Raw genomic sequence first — 26,224 nt, 5'->3', positions numbered from 1 at the left:
CATTTTTTTCTGGTAGAGGGAGAGCTGGACGGGAGCTTTCAACCTCGTCGCGCCTGCCTGGAACACCCAACCAACCGCTGGAGCTTCGAGCTTCACAAACAATCCACCCCACCCTCGACACTCGCGAAAGGCTGCTCCAAAGTCCAGCGTCAATAGACCCATGAGGGCTCTGCGCAGGCCATCTGCGACCCAGAAGTCAAGATGGCGACCACGTCCAACATGTTCCTGTACTCCCTGACGATCCAGCCGCCGTCAACCATGACCCAGGCCATCCTGGGCCAATTCTCAGGCTCCAAGGAGCAGCAGATCATCACGGCCTGTGGCTCGCGTCTCTCCCTCCTGCGGCCCGATCCGACCCAGGGCAAGGTCATTACGCTGCTCTCGCACGATGTCTTTGGCATCATCAGGTCCATCGCCGCCTTCCGCCTGGCAGGAAGCAGCAAAGGTAAGCTTCGCCCTCTTCGCAACCCACTCCCCTTCTTAAGCGTGGGCTCTTAGTGATTCAAAGCCGACCTGCCAGATCTTTCGCCAGTCCCAACATGATCGGGCTGTGTCTGTCTTTGTACGAAGGGCCCATCTTACGTTCCAGGCTTTTGCTGATAACGGTCGCAGACTACATCATCCTGGCCACCGACTCTGGTAGAATCGCCATCGTCGAGTACCAACCGTCGCAGAACAGATTCACGCGGATCCACCTCGAGACCTTCGGGAAGTCGGGAATCCGCCGAGTCATCCCGGGCCAGTTCCTCGCAGCAGACCCAAAGGGCAGGGCGTGTCTGATCGCGTCCGTTGAGAAGAACAAGCTCGTCTACGTTTTGAACCGAAACTCGCAGGCAGAGCTCACCATATCCTCCCCCTTGGAAGCGCACAAGCCTGGTGTGCTTGTCTTCTCCCTCGTGGCTCTCGACGTCGGCTACGCGAACCCCGTCTTTGCCGCCCTCGAGACCGAGTACACGGAAGCCGACCAGGACTCTTCAGGCCAAGCCGCTCGGGAGGCGGAAACGCAACTGGTGTACTACGAGCTCGACCTGGGGCTGAACCATGTGGTTCGTAAGTGGTCCGAGCCTGTCGACCCCACCTCGAGCCTGCTGTTCCAGGTCCCAGGAGGCAACGACGGCCCTTCGGGTGTGCTTGTCTGCGGCGAGGAGAATGTCACATACAGGCACTCCAACCAAGAAGCGTTCCGGGTGCCCATTCCACGGCGGAGAGGCGCAACAGAGGACCCCCAGCGCAAGCGCTGCATTGTTGCAGGTGTCATGCACAAGCTCAAGAACAGTGCCGGTCTTTTCTTCTTCCTGCTCCAGACCGATGATGGAGATCTGTTCAAGGTGACCATTGACATGGTCGAGGACGCCGAAGGCAACGCAACTGGCGAAGTCGAGCGCCTGAAGATCAAATACTTCGACACTGTTCCGGTCGCATCTAGTTTGTGCATCCTGAAGAGTGGATTCTTATTTGTTGCGAGCGAGTTCGGAAATCACCAGTTCTATCAGTTCGAGAAGCTCGGTGACGACGACGAGGAGCTCGAGTTCAGCAGCGATAACTTTCCTACCGACCCGCAGGCCGCCTACGAGCCCGCCTATTTCCATCCTCGCCCGAATGAGAACTTGGCCCTGGTTGAGAGTGTCAACTCAATGAATCCTCTCATCGACACCAAAGTCGCGAACCTCACAGACGACGACGCACCACAAATCTACGCCGTGTGCGGCAATGGCGCACGTAGCACATTCAGGACGCTCAAGCACGGCCTCGAGGTTAATGAGATCGTGGCATCGGAACTTCCTGGCACGCCATCCGCAGTCTGGACAACAAAGCTTCAGAGTGACGATCAGTTCGACGCGTACATTATTCTGTCGTTCACTAATAGCACTCTGGTGCTGAGTATCGGCGAGACTGTTGAGCAAGTCAGTGACACTGGGTTTTTGGACTCGGTCCCGACTCTCGCCGTTCAGCAACTCGGAGACGACGGTCTCATTCAGGTCCACCCCAAAGGAATACGGCATATTCGAAGCGGCCGAGTAAATGAATGGAGTGCACCACAACACCGATCTATTGTGGCTGCAACCACAAATTCCAGACAGGTGGCCATCGCCCTCAGCTCTGGCGAGATTGTCTACTTCGAGATGGACGAAGACGGGTCGCTGGCCGAGTACGACGAGAAGAAGGAAATGTTCGGGACCGTGACGTGTCTGAGTCTCGGCGATGTCCCTGAGGGTCGGCAAAGGAGCTCTTTCTTGGCCGTCGGGTGCGACGATCGCACTGTTCGCGTGCTGAGCCTGGACCCTGACTCTACTCTCGAGAACAAGTCCGTCCAGGCGTTGTCTGCAGCTCCATCGTCGCTGTCTATCATGGCGATGGAAGACTCCGCAACGGGAGGGTCCACTCTCTATTTGCATATTGGTCTGCACTCTGGCGTCTACCTGCGGACGGTCCTGGATGAGATCACGGGCGACCTGACAGATACCCGCCAGAAGTTCCTCGGCATCAAATCTGTGAGGTTGTTCCAGGTGACCTGCCAAGGATCGGTCTGCGTCCTTGCCCTGAGCTCCAGGGCGTGGCTTGGATATGCCGACCCCCTCACTCGAAGCTTCATGATGACCCCCCTTGACTATCCTGAATTGGAATGGGGCTGGAGTTTCAACAGCGAGCAATGTGTGGAAGGCATTGTAGGCATCCATGCCAACTATCTCAGGTCAGTTCTCCCTCCTTTTCTACCACCACGCCCCCATATTTCATGATGATAAAAGGGATACCGACTGCCTTTTTCTGGCTATGAGGCCTTGTAATCTTTTTAAAGATTTCAATTGTTCCTTCTGATGAAACGCACGAGCCCGAGAATTTTGCCACTATATCTGCATCGGAGCAATACTGACGGTGCAACAGAATCTTTTCGATCGAGAAGCTCAGTGAAAACCTTATTCAAAAGTCGATACCGCTCACTTACACACCCAAGAAGCTGGTCAAGCATCCCGAGCAGCCCTATTTCTACACAATCGAGGCTGATAACAACACGTTGCCCCCAGAGTTGAGACAACAACTGCTGTCAGATCCAGGGGTTGTTAATGGCGACTCCACAGTCCTCCCTCCTGAAGACTTCGGATACCCTCGGGGGCGGGGACGATGGGCATCTTGCATCAATGTAGTTGATCCTGCTTCAGAAGAACCTTGCGTTACATACAGGGTAGATCTGGATGGCAACGAGGCAGCAGTGAGCGTGGCTGTGGTACCCTTTGCAAGTCAGGATGGCGAAAGCTTCCTGATTGTGGGTACAGCCAAGGACCTGATCCTCAACCCACGACAATTCACCGAGGGCTATATTCACGTATACCGGTTCCAAGAGAACGGAAGGGAACTTGAGTTCATTCACAAGACCAAGGTGGAAGAGCCGCCAATGGCTCTGCTGCCATTCCAAGGCAGGTTACTGGCAGGCATCGGTACAACATTACGGGTCTACGATCTGGGTCTACGGCAACTGTTGAGAAAGTCGCAGGCGGAAGTCACACCAAACCTCATTGTGTCTCTTCAAGCTCAGGGAAACCGCATCGTCGTCAGTGACGTGCAGCAAGGTGTGACGTATGTCGTGTACAAGCCCGAGACCAACAAGATCATACCCTTTGTGTCTGATACTGTCAACCGATGGGTAACTTCAACGACCATGGTCGACTATGAGTCAGTGGCTGGCTCCGACAAGTTCGGCAACGTCTGGATTCTGCGGTGCCCCGAAAAGGCCAGTCTTGAGGCTGATGAGCCAGGGTCCGAGGTCCACCTTACCCACGCACGGCCGTACCTCCACGCCACGCCTCACAGGGTAGACCTCATGGCCCACTACTACACGCAGGATCTGCCCACCAGTATCACCAAGACGAGTCTCGTGGTCGGTGGCCAAGAGGTGCTGCTATGGGGTGGCATCCAAGGCACCGTTGGTGTCTTCATCCCCTTCATGAGCAGGGAGGACGTGGACTTCTTCCAAAGCCTGGAGCAGCACATGAGGTCCGAGGATGCACCGCTCGCAGGCCGTGATCACCTCATGTACCGTGGCTACTACGCGCCAGTCAAGGGCGTGATCGATGGCGACCTCTGCGAGAGGTACTCGCTGCTTCCCAACGACAAGAAGCTGATGATCGCGGGAGAGCTGGACCGCTCGGTCCGGGAGGTTGAGCGGAAGCTTTCGGTGAGTTCATCCCGGCTCTCCAACGTCTTTCCCCCTAGTCCAAGGTCAAGGCTAACAAGCTCATGCAGGATATCCGCACACGCTCTGCATTCTAGAGTCATTGCTGTGAATATGACAAGGCGTTGTGGAATAGGGTGGTGGTAGCATCTAATGATTGTTTCATTCAAGGTACGCGTTCTGTGTATGTACATACAATGTGGTGAGATGATGGGTTCTTCTGCCGGGCGTCTGGTGCAGGGCATGCATGATATACCAACCATGGGCTGAGGTCGGCCTGCCGCACTCGCGATGGGGAAAAGGCAGAAATCAACAAAAAGTCTGGCTTGCTCGACAAACATCTTACAACAACCTCTAGCTCGCTCTGATGCCCTCCACCACCCTCCCGTATCACGACGGCCCCTGCCGCTTGAGAAACGCAGCCTGCGCAGCCCACGTCCCACCGCCGCCACCGCCCCCCAAGCCGGGACCCATCCTCCCCTTGCCCTTCCCCTTGCCCCTCACCGAGCCCTCGAGCGGGTGCGCCCTCTCCCACTCCTCGTCGGCGAGGTACCTCTCGACCGCCTCGCCGAGGTCCCCGCCGCTCTGCGCGAGGTACAGCTCGGCGACGTCGTACGCGGCGCACTTGCACGCGACCATCCAGCGGCGGATCCGCGCCTTGCGCGCCTCCTCCTCCTCGCCTCCCACGGGCCGCGGGCTCAGCGACACCCCGGACGGGTAGTGCGTCCCGGGCACCAGCAGGGTGCGCCGCGCCGACAGCAGGTGGTCCGAGGTTATGTTGTTGTGCCGCCTCAGCACGGCCGCGGGCACGTTGTACCGCAGCGAGAGGGAGGGGATCGTGTCCTCTGTCGGGTGGACGAAGTGGAGCGTGTCTGGGGGCGGTGGGCTGTCGTCCTTGGACTTTTCATCTCGGGGGTGGGAAGAGTGAAGCGCAGACGGCTCGTATGGGGGTGGTGCGTCGTCGCTGTTATCGTCGTCGTCGGGCGTGTCTGTCGTCCGCGGGTGGGCGGCGGCCGTCTTGGATGTCGCGGAATCGTACGAGGGCGGCTCGCGCAGGCCCTGCGGTAGGGGGTTGGACGCCTCGCTGGCGACCTGGCAGTAGGGGCAGTATGATGCGAAGCGGGCGTTGTCCTGTTGTCGACGCACGTGCCTTGTCAGCCCAGGTCTGGAGGGGGCATGTATGTGCACATTGCTAGTGGGGAGACGAGCGAGAACTGACATGTATACACCGCCCGCAGATGACCCTCGGGCAGCAGTCGAGCCTCCTGTCGGCCGGGTACGGCTTCTCGGTCTGGGGCGAGCACCTGGGGACGTCCGAGAGCACCGTCGCGCAGGTGCAGCACGCCTCGGAGGCCTCGCCGGGCAGGATTGCTGACAGGGGGATCTTCATGCTCGGGAATACCAGAGAAACATCCAATCTTAATACAAGAATTGCAAATATGCTGAAATGGAATATAGTTGATAGGGGACGATGATGGTGTAAGGTGGCGGCGAGGTGACGTTGTTGATTGTGGCTTATCGATAGGGCGCGGATGATCTGCGGCCGAGGCGGCACCGAAGCTCAAAGTGGTCTACGTTTATGGCTTCTGGGTTCTCGTTCGGTCTATACCTATTGATAGGATTGGCTTTCTCATACAGTTGGTTGCGTCGTATTGATTAGGAGTCTTTATTGAATAATGCGGATACAAGTTCTATCTTGAAGGATTAAAGATGCCGTCTAGCATGCTACCTGGACCACAAACTCGATGCGTCGCCGACGAGCCATTCATTCATGCTCACCTGCTGGGAACCAGGACCAATAGTCCCAAAACACCAATGTCGCCAGTGATGCCCACCTTCCTCCTTCATTAAACTCACTTTTGATCCAGCTCTCTCAAGTCCGTATTGACGATCAAGTCATCCTTGCCTCTCATATGCAGCACGATCGTCAGCCCCTCCAGTCCAAGGTCAGCCTGTTGGCCGCCATCAGCCTCGACCTCCGACTTGAGTCCGAGATACTTCTCCTTCCAGTCGCACTGGTGGTCTTGGCCAACCTCGGCAGCACCGGCATCCTGCCCCTGACGGCCGTCCTCGATCTCTGTCTTTAGGTTGTTGTACTTGTCCTTCCAGTCACACTGGTGCTCGCCAGCTCTTTCAGCCGTAGGCTGCTGGGACCTGGCTGCGTGCTGCTGGTTCGAAGTACGAGTGGAACGCGGTACGTCTGACTGTTCCCGAACGAGCTCTTTCGCCTTTTCCTTGTCCCAGGCGGTCGGTCTGCGCCTCTCCGACTTCGACGCCCGGTCAACATGGTGCTCCCGACCCGTTTCGGCGACCGGACGGTGAGGCCTGGTGGGGTGCTGCACCCCCGACTGCTCAAAAGTGGTAGCACTTGCCCTGCCCTTTCCCTTCTCCTTGGCCGACAGCCTTGGTCTCTCTGGTGAGGTGTCACCGGTCAAAGAAGTGGCAGAGCTGGGCACGCAAAGCCCGGCTGGCTTATGGTCTTTGAAGGTTGCACTGCGCCGCACCGCAGCCTCCATGGACTCGTCCTCAGGCTCAGAGATCTTCGAAAGGAGGATCCGCGCTTCGGAGCGGATCTTCCTCAAACTCCTCTCTGCGTCTCTGGGAGAGATTCTGGTTCTTGTATCTATGGGGGGTTGGTCGTGGTGAGCCTGATGTGAAGTTCTTGTCTTGACGGGGCTCAGTCTTCTGCGCACATCGCGGAAATCTTCGCCATCGATTTCCTCATCGGTCCTGAACCGGTGCGGGGAGCCACTCGGGCGGTGCGGGCGGTAGGTTTTAACCTGCTCTCGCGAGCGCATGGTCTCACCTCGCGGAGGACCACGCTTTGTATGGAACTCTTCAAGCCTGTCGCTGTTGGTGCTGATGCTGTCGGGGCCGCGCAGCCAGCCTGGAGGCGAGCGGATACGGCTCCTGGGACGGCGCTCAAGAGGTCGAACTTCTTCCCTGTGCTCCCGACGACGATGAGACTCACGGCGCGAGGGACCTTGATCAGGCGAATGGCTGTGTGGATGCTTATGATATCGCTCGTGCGTTTCAGTCCTCTGAACGTCATGGGCTCTCTGCTCAGGACGTTCGGGTGAGAGGTATCTGTACTCGCGACGGTCGGGCTCTCTACCTCGACGACTATGCTGACGTTCGCGCCATGAATCATCGTCTTCGCGATCTCGATGGGCTGGTTCACCTTCGTCGTCGTGCCCATGACGCTCACGATGAGAATACCGATGCTCTTCCCGTTGTGGGATGTCCGTGGAACCCTCATCGAAGCTGTGTGCTGATCGAAGTTCGCTGCAGCTGACACTGTGGCGATAGGGCCGGTGCCCTCGGTGAGTTTCTCGACAAGCTGGGTCACTACAATGCTCGTCCTTGTGTTCGCTGTCGGATCGGCGAGAAATACAGTCGGAAGGAGCAGTACCTCTTCTGGTGGCCTGGCCTGTATGTACATGCTTCGAGGTCGATGGTCCACCTGCTGAAAGACGATCTGCTACAATGAAGGGATTGTCCTTCACAGATGATGTTCTAGATCCCGTTGGCTTGGGCGGAGGTCTTGTGGCGGATGCTTGACGCCCGGAGCTTTCGCCGATATCACGCTCTTGTTCAGTGTTGTTTAGTTGACTCGTCCCAGCCTCGGCCCCTTCTAAGTGCTTCCCAGATTCCTCGGCAGGAGAAGGAGGTACGCTCCTGTTGTAGCTGGTGAGGGTCTCGCCGTCGCGTATGGTGAGGTGGACGCCCCCTGAATCCTCAAAAGCCTTGTGTGCCTCATCGGCTCCCTCGGGGATAGGGCAAGTACACGTCTTGCAAAGGGGATGCCCACATGACGTGCAGTAGGTGCGGACGTTCGAGACCCTCGCGAGACAGACGTGGCAGGTCCGCACAGACGGGTCGACACTGTTTGCCCCATCGAGGTCTGCAAAGAGCTTGGACAAGTCTTGCACGGAGACGAAGCCGTCGCTGACGGCGACAGGGCTGCCTGTGCGTTCTTCCGAGAGCTAGCCGGCAGGACGGTCGATCCCGTGCTGCTCGAATAACTCGCGCGCCTCCGCCATCGTACGGCCGGTGCAACCCTCCTTTGGTGATGGCATGGCGAGATTAGGATCCCCAGACACACGGCGAAGGGTTCTAAGCGGCTTGACAGGTGCGAGGTTTTCTAGGCTAACGTGGGAGCGGACAGTTGTGCCGGGGGGGTTTTGTGTCTCGTCGAGCTTCGACGTTCTCGACAAGGCGGATGAGCAACGTCGCAGCGTGCTTGAGGACTCTGCGTACAGTTCTTGAAGCCAGGTGTGATGAGAGGTGTATTCTTCGGCGTCGGGCTTCGAGGCCCCCAATGTGTCCTTGCAAGGAAGCCGGAATATCTTGCTGGCAGTGGGGAAAAGTGAAAGAGGTGGTAAGAATTCTTCCCTTCCTAATGTCATTAAAGGAGCGGAGCTAGATAGACTTAGTGGTCATCGTCGGGCGAAAAGAATGGTCGAACTGACGGACAGTGATGCTGGTGATGGAAGATGTAGGTACATAGGGTATGAACGCATCCGGGCATGGCCCTGATTCTAAATGCCCCAACGGTCAAGTGCTGAGCTCGGGGCTCTGGAAGTCTGCGTGCTTGGTCAAGAATAACATGGAAGGCGCTGGTCAGTCAAGAGAGAAGCCGCGATACACCATCTCCATTCCCCGAGCGTGAAGCTGAGGGGGCAACCGACAACTCCCAATGAAAACGATGACGGATGGCTGACAAAGGGATGGAAGGAGCGAACATGCTGGCGGTTGGACTCCAAAGACCACGGTGGACGGGGCGGTGATGTTCGAGGCAGTGCTTCTGGACCATAAATCATGGCTCCGAGACACTGGTTAGGTTAGATTGGACACATAGAATTGATTAGCCACAGAGCAAGATCAGGGGCTTGAACGCAAAGGCCTCTTCGGCTAACATCAAGTCTAATTGGACCGCCATCTCCAACAAAGATGCTCAGAAAACTGGTGACGTAGTAACATGGCGACGTTCACTGCGTTCCGGCCAAGCTCATTTGTGCAAGATCAGAAGTTCGGGATTGGTATTCTACATGGGCGCGATAAAACCACCACTCTACTTCAGAGAAGCCTGCAGAGTCTCGAGAACCTGGTGGGGACACGTTAGTATGACGATTCCAATCACCATTCTGTTGCCCCGTCTCTCGACCGGGAAACACGCGGGACAAGACTTGCCTCCAGCTCAATCTTCGCCTCGGCAATGTCCTGCTCGCTGCCGCTGCCGTTGGCAACCTTCTGCGCCTCGGCGAGCTGGTTGCGGACGGCGTCGGCGCTGAAGTCCTCCAGGGGGTAGGCCTCGACGGCGTTGATGCTCAGGGCCGAGTTGGGCTGGACGACGGCGAATCCACCGGACACTGCGATGACACGACTTTGTAAGCTTCCGAACTACATGACTGTGGCTAGGGCTATTCGTTCGACGTTCGGTTGGGGGGAAATTGGGGAGCGAGCGCGACCGCTAGCGCTTCGGGGCCACATACGGAAGAACTGCTTGCTGCTGCCGCTCTCCTCGACGATCTCGACCAGACCGGGCTTCAGCTGCTCAATTGAGGGGACGTGGTTGGCGAGGACACCCATCTCGCCAGACTCAGCGGGGAGGTTGACCTGGACGACATCCTGGGACTTGTAGAGGGACTGCAGTGGTGCATGAGGTAATTAGCTATCGCGGTTCATTCGCCCGTTCGCCCGCAGGTTCTGTTCGTCATTGATCCTCCTCGTTCCTGACCATCATCGCCTGCAGGATGCTTCCGGGGGGATAAGAATTTGTCGTCGTCGTACCTGGTGGGGGAGGGTCAAGCTGAGCTTGATCTGTTCGTCGTCGCAAAGTCAGTGAGAGCTCGATCGGGTGCGGCGCGGGATTCGACGGGACGAGGGCCTTGGGCGACTTGCCTTGTCGTTGACGGCCTCGGCGTAGCCTCTTCGCTGCAGAGGGGCCCGGATGGCGGCCGGGCGCGCTCGGAGGGCTGCACGGGAGGCGATGCGGAGGGAGTTCATGATGGCTGGTGGACCAATTGATGTGTATTCACGGCTTCGCAGAACTGGAGCTCCGAGCGCGGTTGGCAAGGCGAGAGAAGGCTTTCCAACGTTCCGGGTCCAGCCTGCCTCTTGGCGATCACGTGCGCCACCCGCTGAGTCATCATTCCGCGGCTCAATGTCGGCAGCTCTCGTCGAGGTCTACAGCAGGCCATCCGGCTGCTTTCATGAGGGAAGCATTTGTCACGAAATCAAACGGAGATCCTTCGCGTTGTAACAGACATCATTACCATCGCGAAAGACTTTGCTCTCCGAGTATCATCATGGGTACCCTCTTCCTGAAATAAGTGCAGGAATTCATCACGAATGAGCGTCCCGATGAGATCCAACAGTACGCGATGACAGTATTGTGTCTCGCGCCGGCGACCACAGATCATCACTCCGAGCCCATGCCACAGATGACCCTGCTTCGCTCCGCCACACTTCTAATGAATCTGGACACTATTTCATCTACAAACTCCTGCATGTGCGTCCCAGGCGCGCCGAGCTCTGCGCCGGCATCGACGAGGAGCTTTGTAAATGCGGCTCGCTGATGCGCCAGCTCGGCGTGCAAGTCCATTGGATCAGACCTAGCAGAATGAAAAGAGCGTGAGCTGTCCTGGCTGATGAATTTTGAAAGCCATCGGATCCAGGGCGTCGTTTAACTCCGACCTCGTCGGTGGTCAACTCCTCATCCACTACCGACCCCTGATACACGTCAGATTCCTCGTCGGTGAAAAATCTCTCGTTCGGGTTATGGCCCTTTTGCAGTAGGTATTTGACCACCTCCGTGGAGACGACAAAATCTTTATCTGCGTTAGGCAAGATTGAGTGCTTCATAATGAACAGGAGTGGGCGGCAGGTAGCGCGATATAGCGGAGGAAAGACGGTAGATCTGCTCGTATATTTCGTTCCGAGTCGGACCCTGCTTATCCCATACAGTCTCGCTGGGCAGGTAGAGAAGCTGCTACCGTCACGCACTCGACCCGGTTCAGGCGGCATCAACGCGCGCCGGACCTCGTCCGGGTCTTCAACTGTCAATTGCACCACACTGACCATTCCGAGTTCAGCTGCAATGGCGAGGCCAAGAGATAGATCATCGTAACCCTTCCGACAGTTCGGGTTATGCGGCAGCCAGAGTCTGGCAGGATTCCAGAATGGCCCGTGCGGTCCATTGCCTGCAGTGAGGCCCTGGATTCGTGAAATACTGGCTGCCAGCATTCTGGGCGGACAGTCGGTTGCCTGGGCATGTAAGTTGTGCTGGAGAGCATTGTTGGAACATGAGTTCTTGAGTTTGATGTTGCCCAATCGGTGTAGACTGGCCAGCTTGGTCCAGAGCGAGGCGAGGATCACATGGGGCTCAAAACTTCCGCGCTCATTGTCCACCCGCAGGACGTCCCATTCCCTCACCCCTTCCGTGCGGAGAAACACGTAAAGGGACCTGTAGTTGGAAAGTTAAGTAGATAGTAAATAAACTAATGAATGGTTGATTTTAAAAAAAACATGGCGTGGTCAAAGCCATAATTATGCTTTAATACTCTAATCTAAGTAAAATAGGCTTAAAGGTTACTTAGCAATATTCCTAAGGACCACTGACACCGGCGATAAGCCAAAAAAGACCAGGAAAGGGCTGGCTGGCGGGATAAGTCATGTATCTTGTTGTGAAGTTGTCCGTTCCTGGCAATGCATTAGGCAGCGCCAGCAGAGGATCGTCGATCAGGTGAAGCGACCAGTCGTCTCCAGACATACTGGATCCATGAAAAGTCAACGCAGCAGATTCCGCTGTACTCTGGTGTTGATCATTTTGACCGCCTCGATGAGGTTGCCACTCAGCGTCTGAATTTGTACTCGGTCCACCGCATATCAGTGCTGATTCTAAATCATCATCGTACTCGATATCATTACTAGAAGGGCTAGATGACTCGGTTTCTGATGTGCTTCCGATCTCGTCGGCGGCTGTTGCAGAGTGTCCGGCCGTCATGGCGTATAGCTTGTTGCCAACTTGAATGACTCCGCCGATGGTAACAAGCCGCCTGGTATCGCCATCCTCGATCACAGCAGTCTTCCCGCAAAGCGTTGTGCCGGGATCTCCCTCGGCATAGGTACCAGCGTTCGCTGCGTGGTAATTCAGTCTTTGAATCTCATAGCAGAGACGTAGAGGCGGGTGGTACTGGTGTTTAACCTTTCTCTTGGACAGGGCTGCATGGTACTTCCGCACCGCACATCTTCTTCCGTGCGAAAATTCGTGAATCGTATAGAAGGAAAAGGCTTGGAACCCGCTATGCTGCCGTGGATTAAAACTCTCTCAAATGGTTTGTAGCCCTCTGGTAGACCCAAATACTTGCCCTCAGCCCTGATGAATGACTCAAATTCTTGGAATTTATTCTCTGCATCTTCAAGTTCCCGAAATGTAGCCACCTCTTGGGCAGTGTCTCCGCGCAATTTTGTCCAGTTTACCCTTTCTAAAACTCGCCGTATTCTGTCATTCTTTGTGATTAGTTCGGGCACTGGGTGTGCCCCAATGCCGTTCCGTGTCGACAAGGACTGTTGAGTATTGGCTTTGGACAGTGTGGCGGACAATTCCGCCGGCGCGACGTTGACCTGTCGTTCGATCGTTGGGGACTTCGACTGCGCATTAGCAGAGGCAGATTTCTTGGCGTTTATGGCCTTTGATCGCATCTCTGCAGAGCTCTAGACGAGTTTATTCGTTAGTGTCTGTTCTCCTTTCCCCTTGTACTTGATTAGGTTCACGTACACTGGCCGTGTGCGTGGGTACGTCCACTTTACCTCGAACTTCTGTTGTTCGCGCCTTAAATGTAGACGTGGGTCCCTTCTGGAATTCATTTCGCCGGAAAGCATTTCGCAGAGAGTTTAACACAGACGCATCAGAGGGTACTCCCGGGATCTATCTGTATGTTGGCGACGGTGCTGGTCGACGTTCTTTGCTGCTCCATGATGACAGACATTGCAGACAGGTGAATAAGAACACTGATGCGGGGTGGAGGATGGGTTAGCCTTATGAGACCAAGTTGCTTCGGGCAGCTGAAATTTAGCAGGACGGAATACTATGAAGTCGCATCGGGGCGTCGATTGCATGACCAATTATGGAACTGCATTGCGCCTCGTTCTGCGTGGTGGTGTCGTCCCCCTGTACACATATGTATACCACACACAAATCTGCAGGATATATAAGGCTGCGACTTTAGGCTCGTTGCCTAAATATTTCGATTCCCAACCACGAGACTTTTGGCGGTCTGGGGGCAAGTCCTGAGGTCGTCTCGTGCACAACCATGGAAGCCATACGGAGCTTGGTTCGATCAATGTGGGGAGTCGAACTGGACGACGATACCGAGAGAAAATACAGAACATGCCTTCGATTTTGTCTTGTCCATGGTCTGGATCCGATCGAGGAAATTGAGTTTGTTATTGGGCTGCTCAAAAAGAATGCCGAAGCCCCTAAGCGCGTGCTCAAGGAGGCCTTGGAACAGATTCGAAAAGAACTTGCAGGAGGAGATACAACGGAGCAGCAGCTCAATAGCATCACTTCGATGAGTGGGGTAGCCATTCCTTCAGTAACTCAAAGCGTCAGGGACAGCACTCTCTGTCCAACGTTCGATACCAACCGCGCTCTTGCCAAAGCCGCCCTCATCATGCTGGCGACGGAACTAGCCATGGATTCGAATGAAGTCTCCGGGCATTCTCTTACGGTTTGGAACGATTCAGAATCTTTGCGAAGTATCATAGAGTCCACTCTACCGAGACTTCGAGCCTCCACACAACCGGCGTATTCCTCGCAATCGCCCGCCTCGTCTCAGATTCACCCGACCAAGCTCCGTGTCAAGTATCTTGTTGATTATGCCGATGTGGGGATAATCTGGACGAGACATCTTCCCGATCACCTCGAGCTGGAGGGAAAGAAATCGAGGATCTTCGAGGTTGCGTCGTACCTTGAGCTCTCAAGAACTGCAATGAACGATGAAGCAGGGGTCGGGCTAGCAGACTGCTTGAAACGGTGATATCCTGCCCAACGTCAAAATTCGATTTGAGCTACAACTTAGGCCAACAAAATTAGGGGCTGCTTCACATCTCAGTTCCTCACAGAGACGCTGATGACATACCCGCTGCTCTTCCCGCCCAAAGACCGGCAGTGGCTGAAATCCTTGATCAAACCACATCGCAGCTGGACAGGATGGGGCTGGCCCACCATGACGACCGCGCTGGACCCAAGACTTGCCGCACCTTTTGACAGCACGCTTAATACAGACAGATACCACCGACCCCTTGAAAATAGCCACGAGCTGTACGAGAGGTATCCGTACTGGGCCCCACGATTACACGCCCTTTATGACGAGGCACAAGAACCTAGTCCCATCACAGCTCTAGGAAGGTGGGCTGAGAGGCGACGGGCAGACGGCACACATATTGGGTCACTGCGGCAGCGTTCACTCTCGCGATAGTGTTTGGTGTTACATCAACTGTGGTGGGGATCTTGCAATTATGGGTCTCATATTGTCAGTGGCAGGTACCAAAAGGTGGCCATGGACTTCAGGATGTCATCACTCATTTCTGTAGACAACAGTTGTGGGTCGTATGCACTCTGATATCGTCGGACTAATGCTAATGGTCGTTAACAAAGGAAGAGATTGGCGTAATGTTTGCCGTGACTGATCTTGCGCAGAGTAAGCTAGAATGTTGTGCCAGCTCGGTCATTTCTCAGTCAAACCTAGTCGAGATACGAATTCTTTATTTCAAAAGTTTTCGCCTCAGCTGCCTTGGTATGTCCTCAATGTTCCATCCAAATCAGCGGGTTTCAGACCACTGCATTTTACTAGATCACAAGCAGGTCACTCGAAATTCGAAATGGGAAGCCCATACTGGTGTAGACTATACTTGGGCTCATATTTAGAATCTTGCATCTGACTGATCTGAAATTATTAGTCACATTCTGCTTGAAGTATTCCTCATCTCACATAGTTCTGATATAATAACAATGCGGTTGTGCTGAATATGGTTTGAGTGTTCAACTATGTTGAGACGTAAATAGATATCCGATACACGACATTGCACTTGAGATACAGATGTATCTTACCCTTTCATCCTGGTGTATCTGAAATTATTTGTGACATTGCACAAGGCAGCCTTACTGGCAATTGTGGTTGCCTTGTTGAGGTTATCAGTAGCCATAGGAACAGAACTCGACTCCGACCATGACAGTTGAATCTCTCACCTTTGTGATCAATGAATTGGTTATGGTGCCTTTCGCAGTAGAGGATGTCTTACGACAATTATCTCGAGCGAATATCGAACGGGGGGTCGTTTTTCGATGATACTTGGTAGTTGATTCTTCTTTGAATTACTGGTATGTTACTGTAGTCTATGAGGTACTCATGGGTATAGACTGGACGATCAGTGTCTGAACAGCTCAAAGGGGTAATGGAAATAAAGTGAAAAATACCAGGGATGTACTTATGAGCCAGGTAGTGATATGGAATCCGCACTGAGATACCGGACATTTGAGGTTCGGTGAATGGCTTCGAGTGCGAGAAAGGTTGCAACCCGAGTACACAGTTTAGAAACACAACACACGATCTCGTAGCCCAGGTTGATAGAAAATGGTGTGCTATTTTACGTAGACTACCAAGAAATGCTCCATGTCAAGCTGATCAGAGCAATAACATAAAAACACCCAAGGACTGGTCAATAGAGACTGCTCATGGTAGCAACACAGACATACAGAAATCATGGGCATCCTCCACGTTAAACCCTTAGTGTCTTGTTGGAGGACTCTTGTCGAAACCAAGACACTTCGTGGCGTGGGTACGCCTGGCTCGAAAGGAAATATTTACTTGGGAACTCTGATTATAAGCATTAATCCACGCTCGGAGGGTGTGTGCGCATCAATTCCCCTCTGTAGCTAAGTTTCATTACCACATGTAGTGACAAGATGGGCTTCTAAGTTGGGGAGATTTCCTCCAAGTTTCATGATGCCATACATATCATGGAGAGCTCTTCAGACTTATCATCAGCAATCCTTCCAGTGTTTCTTCGACGGGCCACAGCATGCCCTTTTCGAGTCGATCCGGGTACTATTGCTTGTGGCCGAACTCGTAGCCGCTGAATGGGCAGAGTGAACAGCCCAAGATCCCAGACGCAGGACAATAGCAGGGTGAGTCTTTCTCTGAACCCTTCCTTATTGTGCCACCGCTATCAAGAGATCTTCATCAATACATCGCACAGGGCTGGGTGTCCTCGACAGCCGAGTGCTTGTAGCTCTTGACACAAGAAGTGAATATATCCCAGGAGAGATGCCGAATACACGTTCTTCTACATTCAATGTGAGCGTGAAAGCCTAAACTTGTCCTGCCTATCTCATGACACCACGAATTCTTGGCCCTTTCCAGATGATAACTTTCATATGTCCCAATTCGTCTATCCTGTGGAGGCATGTACAGCTGGATGACACCGTCTCTTTGAAAACCGATCCAGGCAAAAACGCAGAGCAACAAAAACTCGCGCCCGGCTCCGTACGGCACGGATCCGGCACGACGGTGCGAAGACGCTCACGAGTCGGCCAGTCACCAAGCCCGCCAAGCTGCATTTGATCTTCAGCAGATTACTCCTGAAGATGGTCCAAGACCGCCTGGGAGAGGGACCGGCGTGAGTAATGCGGCCAAGGAACGAGCTGGCAATACACCTCCGCGGCCCCCGCCTTGGACAAGATGGCAGGCAATGCACCACAAATTTCTAGAACTATGGTCGCTTAAAAGGGTCGATCCCCTCGAGAAGCTCACGGAATCCGTATTGGAATCCTTGGCGGAACAAATATTGTTGAGGAAGGGCTCGTGCTCGTGATGGTGAATTCCTTGGGTAATCACCACCAACCAGCGGTAGGGGGCTTGGCCCTCTTCCCCCGTCCCTACCTGTCACCCAGGATCGACACTGTCTGTTAGCTAATACGTGACAGCAGCCTCTCTATTGAAGCATCATGAGCCTCCCAATCTCGTAATAAGATCATGTAATACTTTGGTTGATTGACAGAGCATGCCCACGGCCCTCAAGCACAAAGGAGGAGGTGATCGAGCAAAGTGCATCAGGAGACCACCTCCCCAAGAACAACCGACACCTCCCTACCGAGGAGGACCACAGCGCTGATCCCAGCGTCAAAACAGCGCAGCCCAAACAGCAAAGACGATCGCTGCCGCGTCCCGTGAGAAATGCGTGTCTTGGGACCCCTTCGGAAAGCAGGGCATTGTGCAACCACGCCAAGCAAGGGTTCAGCTTCTTGTCTCGGGTCTTAATGCCCGGGAGATCAACCGCCATGGCGCCAAGGGGGCACAAGCCTCCACCGCCGAGCTGAGTGACAGCCGCAACAGCCGGAACAGCCGGAAGCGCCCGAGTGAGGGATGATGGTTTTTGGCAGTTTCCCTATCGGCGTCCGTACGTGATGGACAATCAATGAATGATTTAATGGGTGGGTTCTACAGTCAAGGGCGCCAGCATCTCGCAACCAGAGGTGATCTACAAAAGAAAATGCAGGTTCTACGGGTTAGGATAGGTCGGGTCAGGTAGGGTCGCCTCCATTTCCTGATCACGCGCACGGTCTTTCGAAACACAAGACACGCCATCCAGAGAAAGAAAGAATACAGCCGCCTGGCAGCTGTCCTTCTTTCGCGGCCTTTGAAGGCGCAACGGTTTCAACACACCCGGACAGGAGCCTGAGTCGCCGGCCAATGGGGAGACAAAGGAACAAGAGCTTGGCCTCCTCCGGACGTCGTCCGGAAAGCTGCTGCTTGAAGGAATCCAAGAGACAAAACCCCGCCAAGGTCGGACCGCCCGTCGTGCTGGGGGGCCTTTTACTACTGTACTGTGTCTATTCCTGGTGGTTGTAGGCGCGGCTGTTCCCTTGTTGGGGTCCTGTCTCTCGAGGCCCGGACAGGTGAGAAGCGGTCTAGTATGTGTAAGGGCAGTGTCACGAAGCGGTAAGGGGATGGTTCTTTTTCTTCTCTTCTGCCTTCGGACCTCGGGAAGCGCTTTTCGACGCAAGGTTCGGACGGGCGCCTAGCACCAGGGCTCTCGTGGGATGAGGCCCAAAAAAACGTCGCGAGCCCCGTTTTGAGTTCCTTCGACTGTTCCGAAACGGCACTTTCGAAGTGGGAAGGCCGAAAGCTTGAATCCGCGAGGGACAATCTTCAACCACCCTACCCTGCTGCCCCCATTGTCCTGCTCGCCGTGGAGCCCCTGCCACACAAGCTTGAGACATGTCGCCATTAGACAGTACAGTTAGTCGCGGTGACGCACTCCCACAACCACGTTACGTGCATGATGGGGTGCAGCAGCCCGCCACGCGCGGGGCGGGGGGAGAACAGAACCAGGCATGGTCGTCGCTCGCCAGAGAGCCCGCGCAGTGCAGCGCAGCGCAGCAAGCGGGTTTTCATGCAGCCGTGGCGTCATCGTGCTGGGGAGAGAAGATGGGCGCGGCGTCGCATTTGAGTCCATACTTGTTCCTCTTTCCCAGCGTCCCCGGCTTCCGAGATATTATCTCGTAGGCGCGGTTGCCACCAACCCCACGCCCGACCTCACTCCCCACCGCGTGGGAGAAAGGGCACGAGGACCCAGACCTGCAGATTTGGAAACGCGATTGCAGAGGGCTGCTGCGTCGTGTCATCCCATGCCGAACCCGCGCGCTTTCGGGATGCGGGGTCAATTGTGTGTGTGCCAGCTACAGCAGCCATGCGACACAGACAGCCTGACGGTGACAACAGACACGTTCCATGCTTGCTTGACTCGGGCGTGGGGTTGAGATGGTTTGAGCAAAAAGGCTGGGTGGGTTGACAGACTGATGGATGGTGGTCGGATCGGGAACAAGATCCGTCTTGCATGAAGACAACGTCGAGCAGCGGTGATGAGCGTTGCAGATCTACATTTCATCACTGGGATTGGCGAAAGGCTTGGGGGATCTTCACTGCTAGCCGCCCAATTTCATCGCTTGGGACTCAGGGCCACGGGGCCGTGCCTTCGGGGGTTCGCTCATCAGTAGTCGAGAAGGGGTCTCGGGCCTGTTATGTGCCAGCCAGTTGCCCGCCAGGACCTGACACTTGGTAATGAACGGGTTTCGAGCGCTCCCTCGATCCCCGACACGCGGCGCAGACCAAAGCGCGGTCGGTGAACTCCCAGTGGATGCTGCTGGGTCTTGGGTTGCGGTGAGGAGTCGTTGGTGAAGCCAGAATAAATGACCGACTGCCACCTCACTGTCCTGTGCCTCGAAACAATGGATCGCTCCGATTCTCCGGGGCACGAAGAAAAGTGCGACCCTGCAGAAGCTAAGGTGGTAGCATTCGTGGGTCCGGTGGACCACCGACACAGGATCCGAACCTACGCGGCTGCAAGGATATGAGCTTTGTTCAAGAGGCTGCTCGTGGCCATGTTTCACGGGAGCCCAGAAGAGTCCGTTGCAAGTAACCGTCGTACTTGCACTGCAGAGTTAATTAATTAAATCGCCAGCCCATCGAGTCGGCTGCATGAGAGACAGACAGCTCGCTGCAGGGCAGTCTCGAATCGTAACAGCTGAACTGACAAGGACGAGGTCAGAGTTCGCACGAGGACTCCTGTCTCACCAGTATAGTAACGGTCGAGTCATGGGCTTTCCTCAAAGGAGCATTCTCTTCCTGGCGGCTTACGGCTTCAGGGCTTGGAGGGACCTGCGGGAGGCGTTTCTCCCAAGACGCGCCATCGGTTCCTGCCCCTGAGACAATCACCTCTGGGCAAGGCAAGACCGGCAGGATGCAGTTTAGCCTCGGGGGTGGTTGTGCTGTAGCCTGCAGAAACGGTCCCGCGGGCATGCGACGTGCCGCTCTGCTGGTGTTGAGAGTCATATTAGACAGACAGAGGGACGGAGCCTGCCAGCTGCGTCTGTGGCTGCAGTGCCATGTTTCACCAGGAAAGGGAAAGAGTGTTTGTCGAAAACGGTCTTGACTCTTTCAAGATGATTGACAACGCCTCGTCCTCCTCCCTTGGACGCTTCCGGCGACGACTCACAGCAGGAGGCTTGGTAGTGACTCGGACGGGGTGTCGCCTGAAGGCAATCACCTACACAATCTGACAGTGCTTGCATTGATCGATTGAGCTGACTGGGCACTCGGGCATGCATGCTCGTGTCCTCGTGTGCAGCCATCAGCACGACGCTATTATGTATGGAAATGTGGAATGCTGACAGTCAGCCAGCCAGCCAGCCTTGCTTCCTTCGGCGGATGACTGACAATAGGGCGACCCAGCTTCAGTACTGCATGTTGAGGTAGTAGGAGCATCGCGCATGCAGGCGGTGGGGTGCCATTTCGCCAGCGGCCAAACATGATCTCGCCCCGGACCGACCACGGATGAGCCGCCAATTTTTTGATGGTGACATTTCTTCTTTTGTTAAACGGGATGGGGCCAGGAGAGTGCGCACAGACTCTCACCGCTGCTCTCGCCGTCTTAGGTAACCGTTCTGTAGGGCCGAGACGCCCCACTGGAGCTATTGCTCGCCACGAGTGCGAGCCCGGGAACCGTTCTTGTCACGCTTTTCAGATGGGTTGACGGGTGGCAGCAAAAGGCATGAGCTGATGCATGGCATGCTGATCGCCGTCACTCACAAGGAGCAAGCAAGCACGCAGCACGCACACAGCCCGTCGCACGCGTCAGAAGTCAAGAAGCTCGCTGCCGAGGGGATGGGATAAACTTCGAGAGCGAGCCCCATGACTTGGGATTCGCTCCCGCGATTCGCGAGTGCTCGTCCAGTGTCTGCTTAGCCCTGGCTCTGCGCTGGCACACATGCAGAAGCACATGGCGGACTCCAGACCCAGATCCAGGTTTTGTTGGTTATTGGCGCCGCGACAGGCCAGGTTTTGCACTACAGGGCAGAGGGACCGACCTAGCTCGACGGGTAACTGTCGGTGAGAACTGGCGGTACAGCCAGACTGGACGGGACGGCGCTACGGGTTGAACTTGCAAGCCTTGAAGATGAAAACCCCATGCGTCGTAGCGTTGGTTGGTGGTTAGTTAAACCCCCAGCAGGGGATTGGTGGGTAAGAGACAGCGGTGGTCGGGGCGGCCAGCGGGAGTGAGACGGAGGAGGATGGAGAGGAGCAAAGTGCGCAGTGCCGGAACGTGCGGAACTTGCCATGGTGCTCGGGGAGCGCGAGGTTGTGCGGGTTGTTCTGGTTGTTTTGGTTGTGCAGGCCTTATTAGTGGTGCTGACACAGTCTTTCCTGACCGATGTTCTGACTGTACTGCAATGTTCAATCCTGAGCCCGTGAGCCAAAGCACGACATGGGGAAAGACTCTTCTAAAATGTCGGACGCTCAGATGTCGAAGAGATGAGCCGAGCCAGATCGATCCCACAAGCCCACAAGGAAAGGCCCCTTGTTTTTTTTTTTTTTTTTGCCTGTTCCTGTTATTACCGTTACGGTACCATCAGTCTAATGTTATTCGGACAAGTTCCAAGGCCGGGGCTAAGGGGGCAGAAGAGTGGATGGGGAGAATATGCCTCAACGAGGATCTCTGTCATGCAAGATTTGTTTATTTTGACGGGCGGATTGGCGGGGGGATTGCACATGGGATGCCCCAGGTTGGTAGTGCCGGGCCAACTAATCCCCATGGAATGTGACCATGGCCGTCATCATCACGAGACGAATCTTGGATGTCTGGTTGACTATGCTGTAGGTGACCTGTGATAAGTGACGGGACCACTCGTTGTTGGTAAACTTGCCTGCCCTGTGGCCAATGGCTGCCACCGCGGCGGAAAGCACGAGTCTTGGTGGTTCTCTCTCTCAGCCCAGTTTGGGGGCAGGACTGGCAGGAACCGCAGGACTGGCAGGCACGCAGGGCAGGCCCTGGGCCACCGTTTTCACAAAACGGAGTGTTTGTTGGTTGGATGGTTTCGGCGAGGGGTTGCCCCGTTTAGGCAATCCGTTAGTCAGTTCAGTCAGTCGTCACTCGGCCACTCGCCTCTCGCAGCTACCTCCCAGCTCCTGCATTCTCCCACGTTGTTGCAGGTATACCATACCGCGTACTCCAGCCAGTCGGTGAGTACGTACCGCAGTACGGACTACAGTACTTGCTCCCGCGCTGCTGAGGCCTTGTCCACCCAGGTACTGCGGTAGCTGCCCTGCCCTGGGTAGCCCTGGACACGGGCCCTTTTGCAGGATTTTTCTTTTTTTCCCCAACAAGCGCATTTGCCATGCCCCTGAGACTCTTGCCTTGCCTGACTGTGTAGAGCAGTCCTGGCCTGCCCGCGCCCATGCCCCATGCCCCGTGTGCCCCCATCGCTCATGCCCCCAAATGCAGGGCGCACACTAACGGCACTAATAACACACACTCGCACACCTGTTTGCGCTTGCGCCTACACTGATGACTGCACTTTGTGCTTGCTTTCTTGTCGACCGCCTGCACTCAAATCACTCACTCGTTCTTACTCGCGCGAGAAATAACATCTAGCTCGCCCTCCCCCCAAAACCCACCGTCCGCTCTCGGTGCCTCACTCTCACCCTCGCCCTCACCCACCACTCGCCCACACAAAACATAAACACAAATACTCGCTCACACACAACAAACCTCGACTAGACCAGATTCCTGTTCTGGCAACAGTCACAAAATCCACAGCGTCAATCCCGCTTGATTGCTGATCGTTGCTCGTTGATCGCTGCTGTGTTGTCCAGTCAGCCAGCGCACACATAAGAACCCGGCTCTGCGCGCGTTACGTTGACAGAACCTTCTGCGCCACCCAGCCTTGAACTTTGGCTCTTCAACGTCATCCTACGCCCACACAGGATTCGCCCGCGCCTCCTGCGCCCTGCGCCGCCAAACCAAAACCGAGGCCACTTGCCCGGTCTCTCGATTTGAAAACAACCTCGAGACACCGGCCCTCGACTGCACCCTTTCCACTGGGCCACGGCCTCGGAACCAGACTTTCAAAACACCAACCCGCTTACCCTCCCGCCTAACACACACCAACCTGCCTTGCACACCCCACGATGTTCCTGGGCTTATAGCAACACTGTCCCTAGGGACACCTTCGCGCAACCTCCTGGCCACTCGGACCTGAACGGGAGGGCTGCACCTTAACCAGCAGATATCTCGGCTCTCGACCGCGCACCTTATCCGGTCTCTGGTCTCTTGTCTCTTGACCGGCTCAACGCGACCCAGTCAACCGACCTGTTTCGAGTCTTGATCTGCCCTGCGTCACCAGCGACGCACACCTGCATATATCCACCACTGCAACCTTACGCCGCCCCCGGGCCCACGCATCTACGTACATACAGATACCCAAACAACCCAGTATTCATAATGTTGAGATATCCAGATCACGGCAACGCCACGTCCAACGTGCTGGCCTGGAGCTCCCACTCCGCAAACGTCGAGTCTGTCGCCGACGAGGACGCGGCAGCCGACGCCGACGAGCCACCAGATTCGACCATGGCGAGCAACTACCAAGCGTCCCCGCAGTTCAGAAGGGCATCCGTCTCCAAGACCAGGGAGAACCACGCCTCACTTCTGACACAGGCCCTGCAGAGCGCCTCCGAGGGCGAGTCGCCCGACAGCACTCCAGTCCCCGCCGCGCGACGACGACGATCCATTACCAGCCAGATCTCTCTGGCTTCGACCGCCGATCTGACGAGCGACACTGGACTGAGCACTCCGGCCAGGACTAACACCCCCAGCCCTCGCCTCCCAAGCATCGGCTTTGCTGCTCTCCCATTGGACAAGCACCATGGCGCGCATGGACTACAGATCATCGGCTCTCTGCCCAGGAAATCAACGCTCACGAATGAGCCAGCGCCAAAGCCCACAGAAGCACCCAAGGATCCCGCCGTGGAGGCCATCGCGAAGAAGCGCTGCATCTCCTTCGCCTGTGCAGCGAAACCCAAGGACGATGCGCCCAAGCCCAAGGCTCCAGTTGCCGCTCAAACCGTGGCTCCAGCGCCCGCAGCCGCAGCTCAACCCGCCCAGCCGAGGAAGACTTGCATCAAGTTCGCGTGCACAGCTCGCCCTAGCGCCCAGCAGACTCCTCCACAGAAGCAGCGCCTGGAAATCCCGAAGCATGAAGACAGTGGTTCGCTCTCGACCGCTGTTACCAAGTCACCCACAACAACGAGGAAGGCACGCTCACCTGTCGCCGCCCGCGCCCGGCCATCGCCCCGGAGGTCCACGCAGAGTCCTGTTGCCGTTCGCAAGACAAGATTCATCACTGCGAACTCCAAGGATCTGCAGGGTGAAATCTGCCACTTCCACGAATTTGCCAGTGACCACCCCACAGAAGAGGATTGGATCCGCCAGGAGAAGTGCATCGCCAAGGCCAGACTCACCATGGACGACCTGTTGAAGAAGGAGAACGATATTCGTCGCCTGGGCAAGGAGGCAGAAGAGGAAGCCGAGCAGGAAGAAGAGGATGAGGAAGGCGAAGAGGCACTCGATGAGGATGACGACGATGAGGAGATTGCCGATGATGACGACGACGACGAACTCGTCGAAGAGGAAGATATGGAGGAGGACGACAAGTCAGGATACGGGTCCGACGACGACTTCTCGGATGGCTACAACACCGACGAGGAGTACGGGTTTGCCGAGTCTGACGACGAGGAAAACGACGGACTGCACCTTTGGACTTTCAACGCGCATCAAGCAGGTCAGGCCCGAGGATCCGAGACTCCAGTCTTTCGACCTTGGTCTCTGGGCGACCACCACTCGGACTCTTCGACTGGCTCCAGGAAGCACATACGGGGCAAGCACTCGCAGTCCAGGCTGACCGGCCGCACCATGACTCCGGAGCTGCCCGACAGCACTGACTTTGTCTGTGGTACGATGGACGAGGACAGACCGCTGGAGGAAGCCTACCTGACGCGATTGGCTGCCCGGAAGCAGGAAAAGCTTCGCGTCATACCTCAGGACATCGACCCCAGCTTCCCGACCTCTGAGCCGGAAGACGACGACGACGACGACGATGTCAAGCACAGCCATGGCAGCGGTGATCACCTGTGGCTGCATGGGGAGATTGAGGAGCTCGAGGAGGAGCGGGCTGACAGACGCCACAGGAGAGGCGAGAATGCTTCTCCCAAGCGACTTCGATCCCCTCCGCCCAAGCGGCTTCGCTCTCCTCCACCCAAGGCCCGTGGTCGATCCCCTCGACGCCTCTTTGATCGCGCATCGCCAAAGCGTGTTAAGTCGCCCGCTCCACCAAACGGGCCAAGGTCGCCTCGCGCATCGCCAACACATGCCGAGAACGTCTTGGCCTTCAAGACCCTGGCTTCCCGACCGGGGCTCACCCACACCAAGTCCCTTCCTCGTGGTGCCTACTTCCCAGCCCAGGTCAAGTCGGGCAGGAGGACAAGAGCCAACACGGTGAACAGGGACAGCGCTCACGTGCGAGGTGCGATCGATATCGTCAAGGGCCTGGAGCACAAGCGCCAGCGCAGAAAGGAGAAGTTCTACCAGAAGTACTGCAATCGTGCCCGCAAGGGGCAGATTCCCGAGAAGAAGGCTCAGCCGGGAGAGGGAGCCGAGAGGATGCGAGAACTCGGATTGATACTGGCCGGAAAGATGGGCCAGGGCAACTATGTCATATCCATCTAGGCCAAATTGGGAGTGGAGACGGGACACGAGGGTATACGGCGTTGTTTTTGAGCGTTTACCAATCCATACCTAAACCACCGGCGCAAATGCATGGGGTGTGGGAGGCTTCCTACTCTTGGGAGGGGATATCTGGCGCAAAATCTTTTGACGAGCCACGACAGCATCATCATTCTTTCGGTCTATATTTTAACTTATGGTGGTTGTTTTGTTTTCATTTGTCTTCTTTTTTTCTACGGATACCCAGCATTTGGATTTTCTCAGGAGGCTAAGTGAGGGTGGGGTCCCGACTTTTGTTAACACTGTACATAGCAGTTCTATATTTGCCTACCCATAGGCATATGTACAATGAAAAGGACCCATACTTGTTTATGGTCTTTCTACCTCACTCGCTGGACATATTTTAAATCGATGGCACTTCGTGACTGG

The 26,224-nt window shown here is 55.7% G+C and overlaps 7 protein-coding genes across 7 annotated transcripts; 3 read left to right on the top strand and 4 right to left on the bottom strand.

The window, feature by feature from the left end:
* Positions 1–201: 201 nt before the first annotated feature.
* Positions 202–4,266, top strand: INS49_005700 (uncharacterized protein; the record flags this gene model as incomplete). Its single annotated transcript, XM_043166478.1, has 5 exons — positions 202–445; positions 613–2,692; positions 2,884–3,012; positions 3,181–4,171; positions 4,240–4,266. The coding sequence occupies 5 exons, from the start codon at positions 202–204 to the stop codon at positions 4,264–4,266; spliced, it is 3,471 nt and encodes a 1,156-aa protein (XP_043027622.1).
* Positions 4,267–4,558: 292 nt separating this feature from the next.
* On the bottom strand, positions 4,559–5,558 carry INS49_005699 (uncharacterized protein; the record flags this gene model as incomplete). Its single annotated transcript, XM_043166477.1, has 2 exons — positions 4,559–5,299; positions 5,388–5,558. The coding sequence occupies 2 exons, from the start codon at positions 5,556–5,558 to the stop codon at positions 4,559–4,561; spliced, it is 912 nt and encodes a 303-aa protein (XP_043027621.1).
* A 463-nt stretch (positions 5,559–6,021) lies between these two features.
* On the bottom strand, positions 6,022–7,427 carry INS49_005698 (uncharacterized protein; the record flags this gene model as incomplete). The annotated part of the gene is made up of 2 exons (XM_043166476.1): positions 6,022–6,948; positions 6,975–7,427. 2 exons carry the CDS (start codon positions 7,425–7,427, stop codon positions 6,022–6,024), a joined length of 1,380 nt encoding a protein of 459 aa, XP_043027620.1.
* A 1,815-nt stretch (positions 7,428–9,242) lies between these two features.
* INS49_005697 (uncharacterized protein) lies at positions 9,243–10,177 on the bottom strand (the record flags this gene model as incomplete). Its single annotated transcript, XM_043166475.1, has 5 exons — positions 9,243–9,275; positions 9,344–9,540; positions 9,664–9,817; positions 9,909–9,991; positions 10,069–10,177. The coding sequence occupies 5 exons, from the start codon at positions 10,175–10,177 to the stop codon at positions 9,243–9,245; spliced, it is 576 nt and encodes a 191-aa protein (XP_043027619.1).
* Positions 10,178–11,777: 1,600 nt separating this feature from the next.
* On the bottom strand, positions 11,778–12,874 carry INS49_005696 (uncharacterized protein; the record flags this gene model as incomplete). Its single annotated transcript, XM_043166474.1, has 2 exons — positions 11,778–12,474; positions 12,537–12,874. 2 exons carry the CDS (start codon positions 12,872–12,874, stop codon positions 11,778–11,780), a joined length of 1,035 nt encoding a protein of 344 aa, XP_043027618.1.
* Positions 12,875–13,485: 611 nt separating this feature from the next.
* INS49_005695 (uncharacterized protein) lies at positions 13,486–14,211 on the top strand (the record flags this gene model as incomplete). The annotated part of the gene is made up of 1 exon (XM_043166473.1): positions 13,486–14,211. One exon carries the CDS (start codon positions 13,486–13,488, stop codon positions 14,209–14,211), a length of 726 nt encoding a protein of 241 aa, XP_043027617.1.
* Positions 14,212–23,515: 9,304 nt separating this feature from the next.
* INS49_005694 (uncharacterized protein) lies at positions 23,516–25,798 on the top strand (the record flags this gene model as incomplete). The annotated part of the gene is made up of 1 exon (XM_043166472.1): positions 23,516–25,798. The coding sequence occupies one exon, from the start codon at positions 23,516–23,518 to the stop codon at positions 25,796–25,798; it is 2,283 nt and encodes a 760-aa protein (XP_043027616.1).
* Between the last annotated feature and the right edge of the window lie 426 nt (positions 25,799–26,224).

This window comes from Diaporthe citri (genome assembly GCF_014595645.1).
Source record: "Diaporthe citri strain NFHF-8-4 chromosome Unknown scaffold_2, whole genome shotgun sequence".
Classification (NCBI taxonomy): Eukaryota; Fungi; Ascomycota; class Sordariomycetes; order Diaporthales; family Diaporthaceae; genus Diaporthe; species Diaporthe citri.
This window is presented reverse-complemented; position numbering and strand designations above follow the sequence as displayed.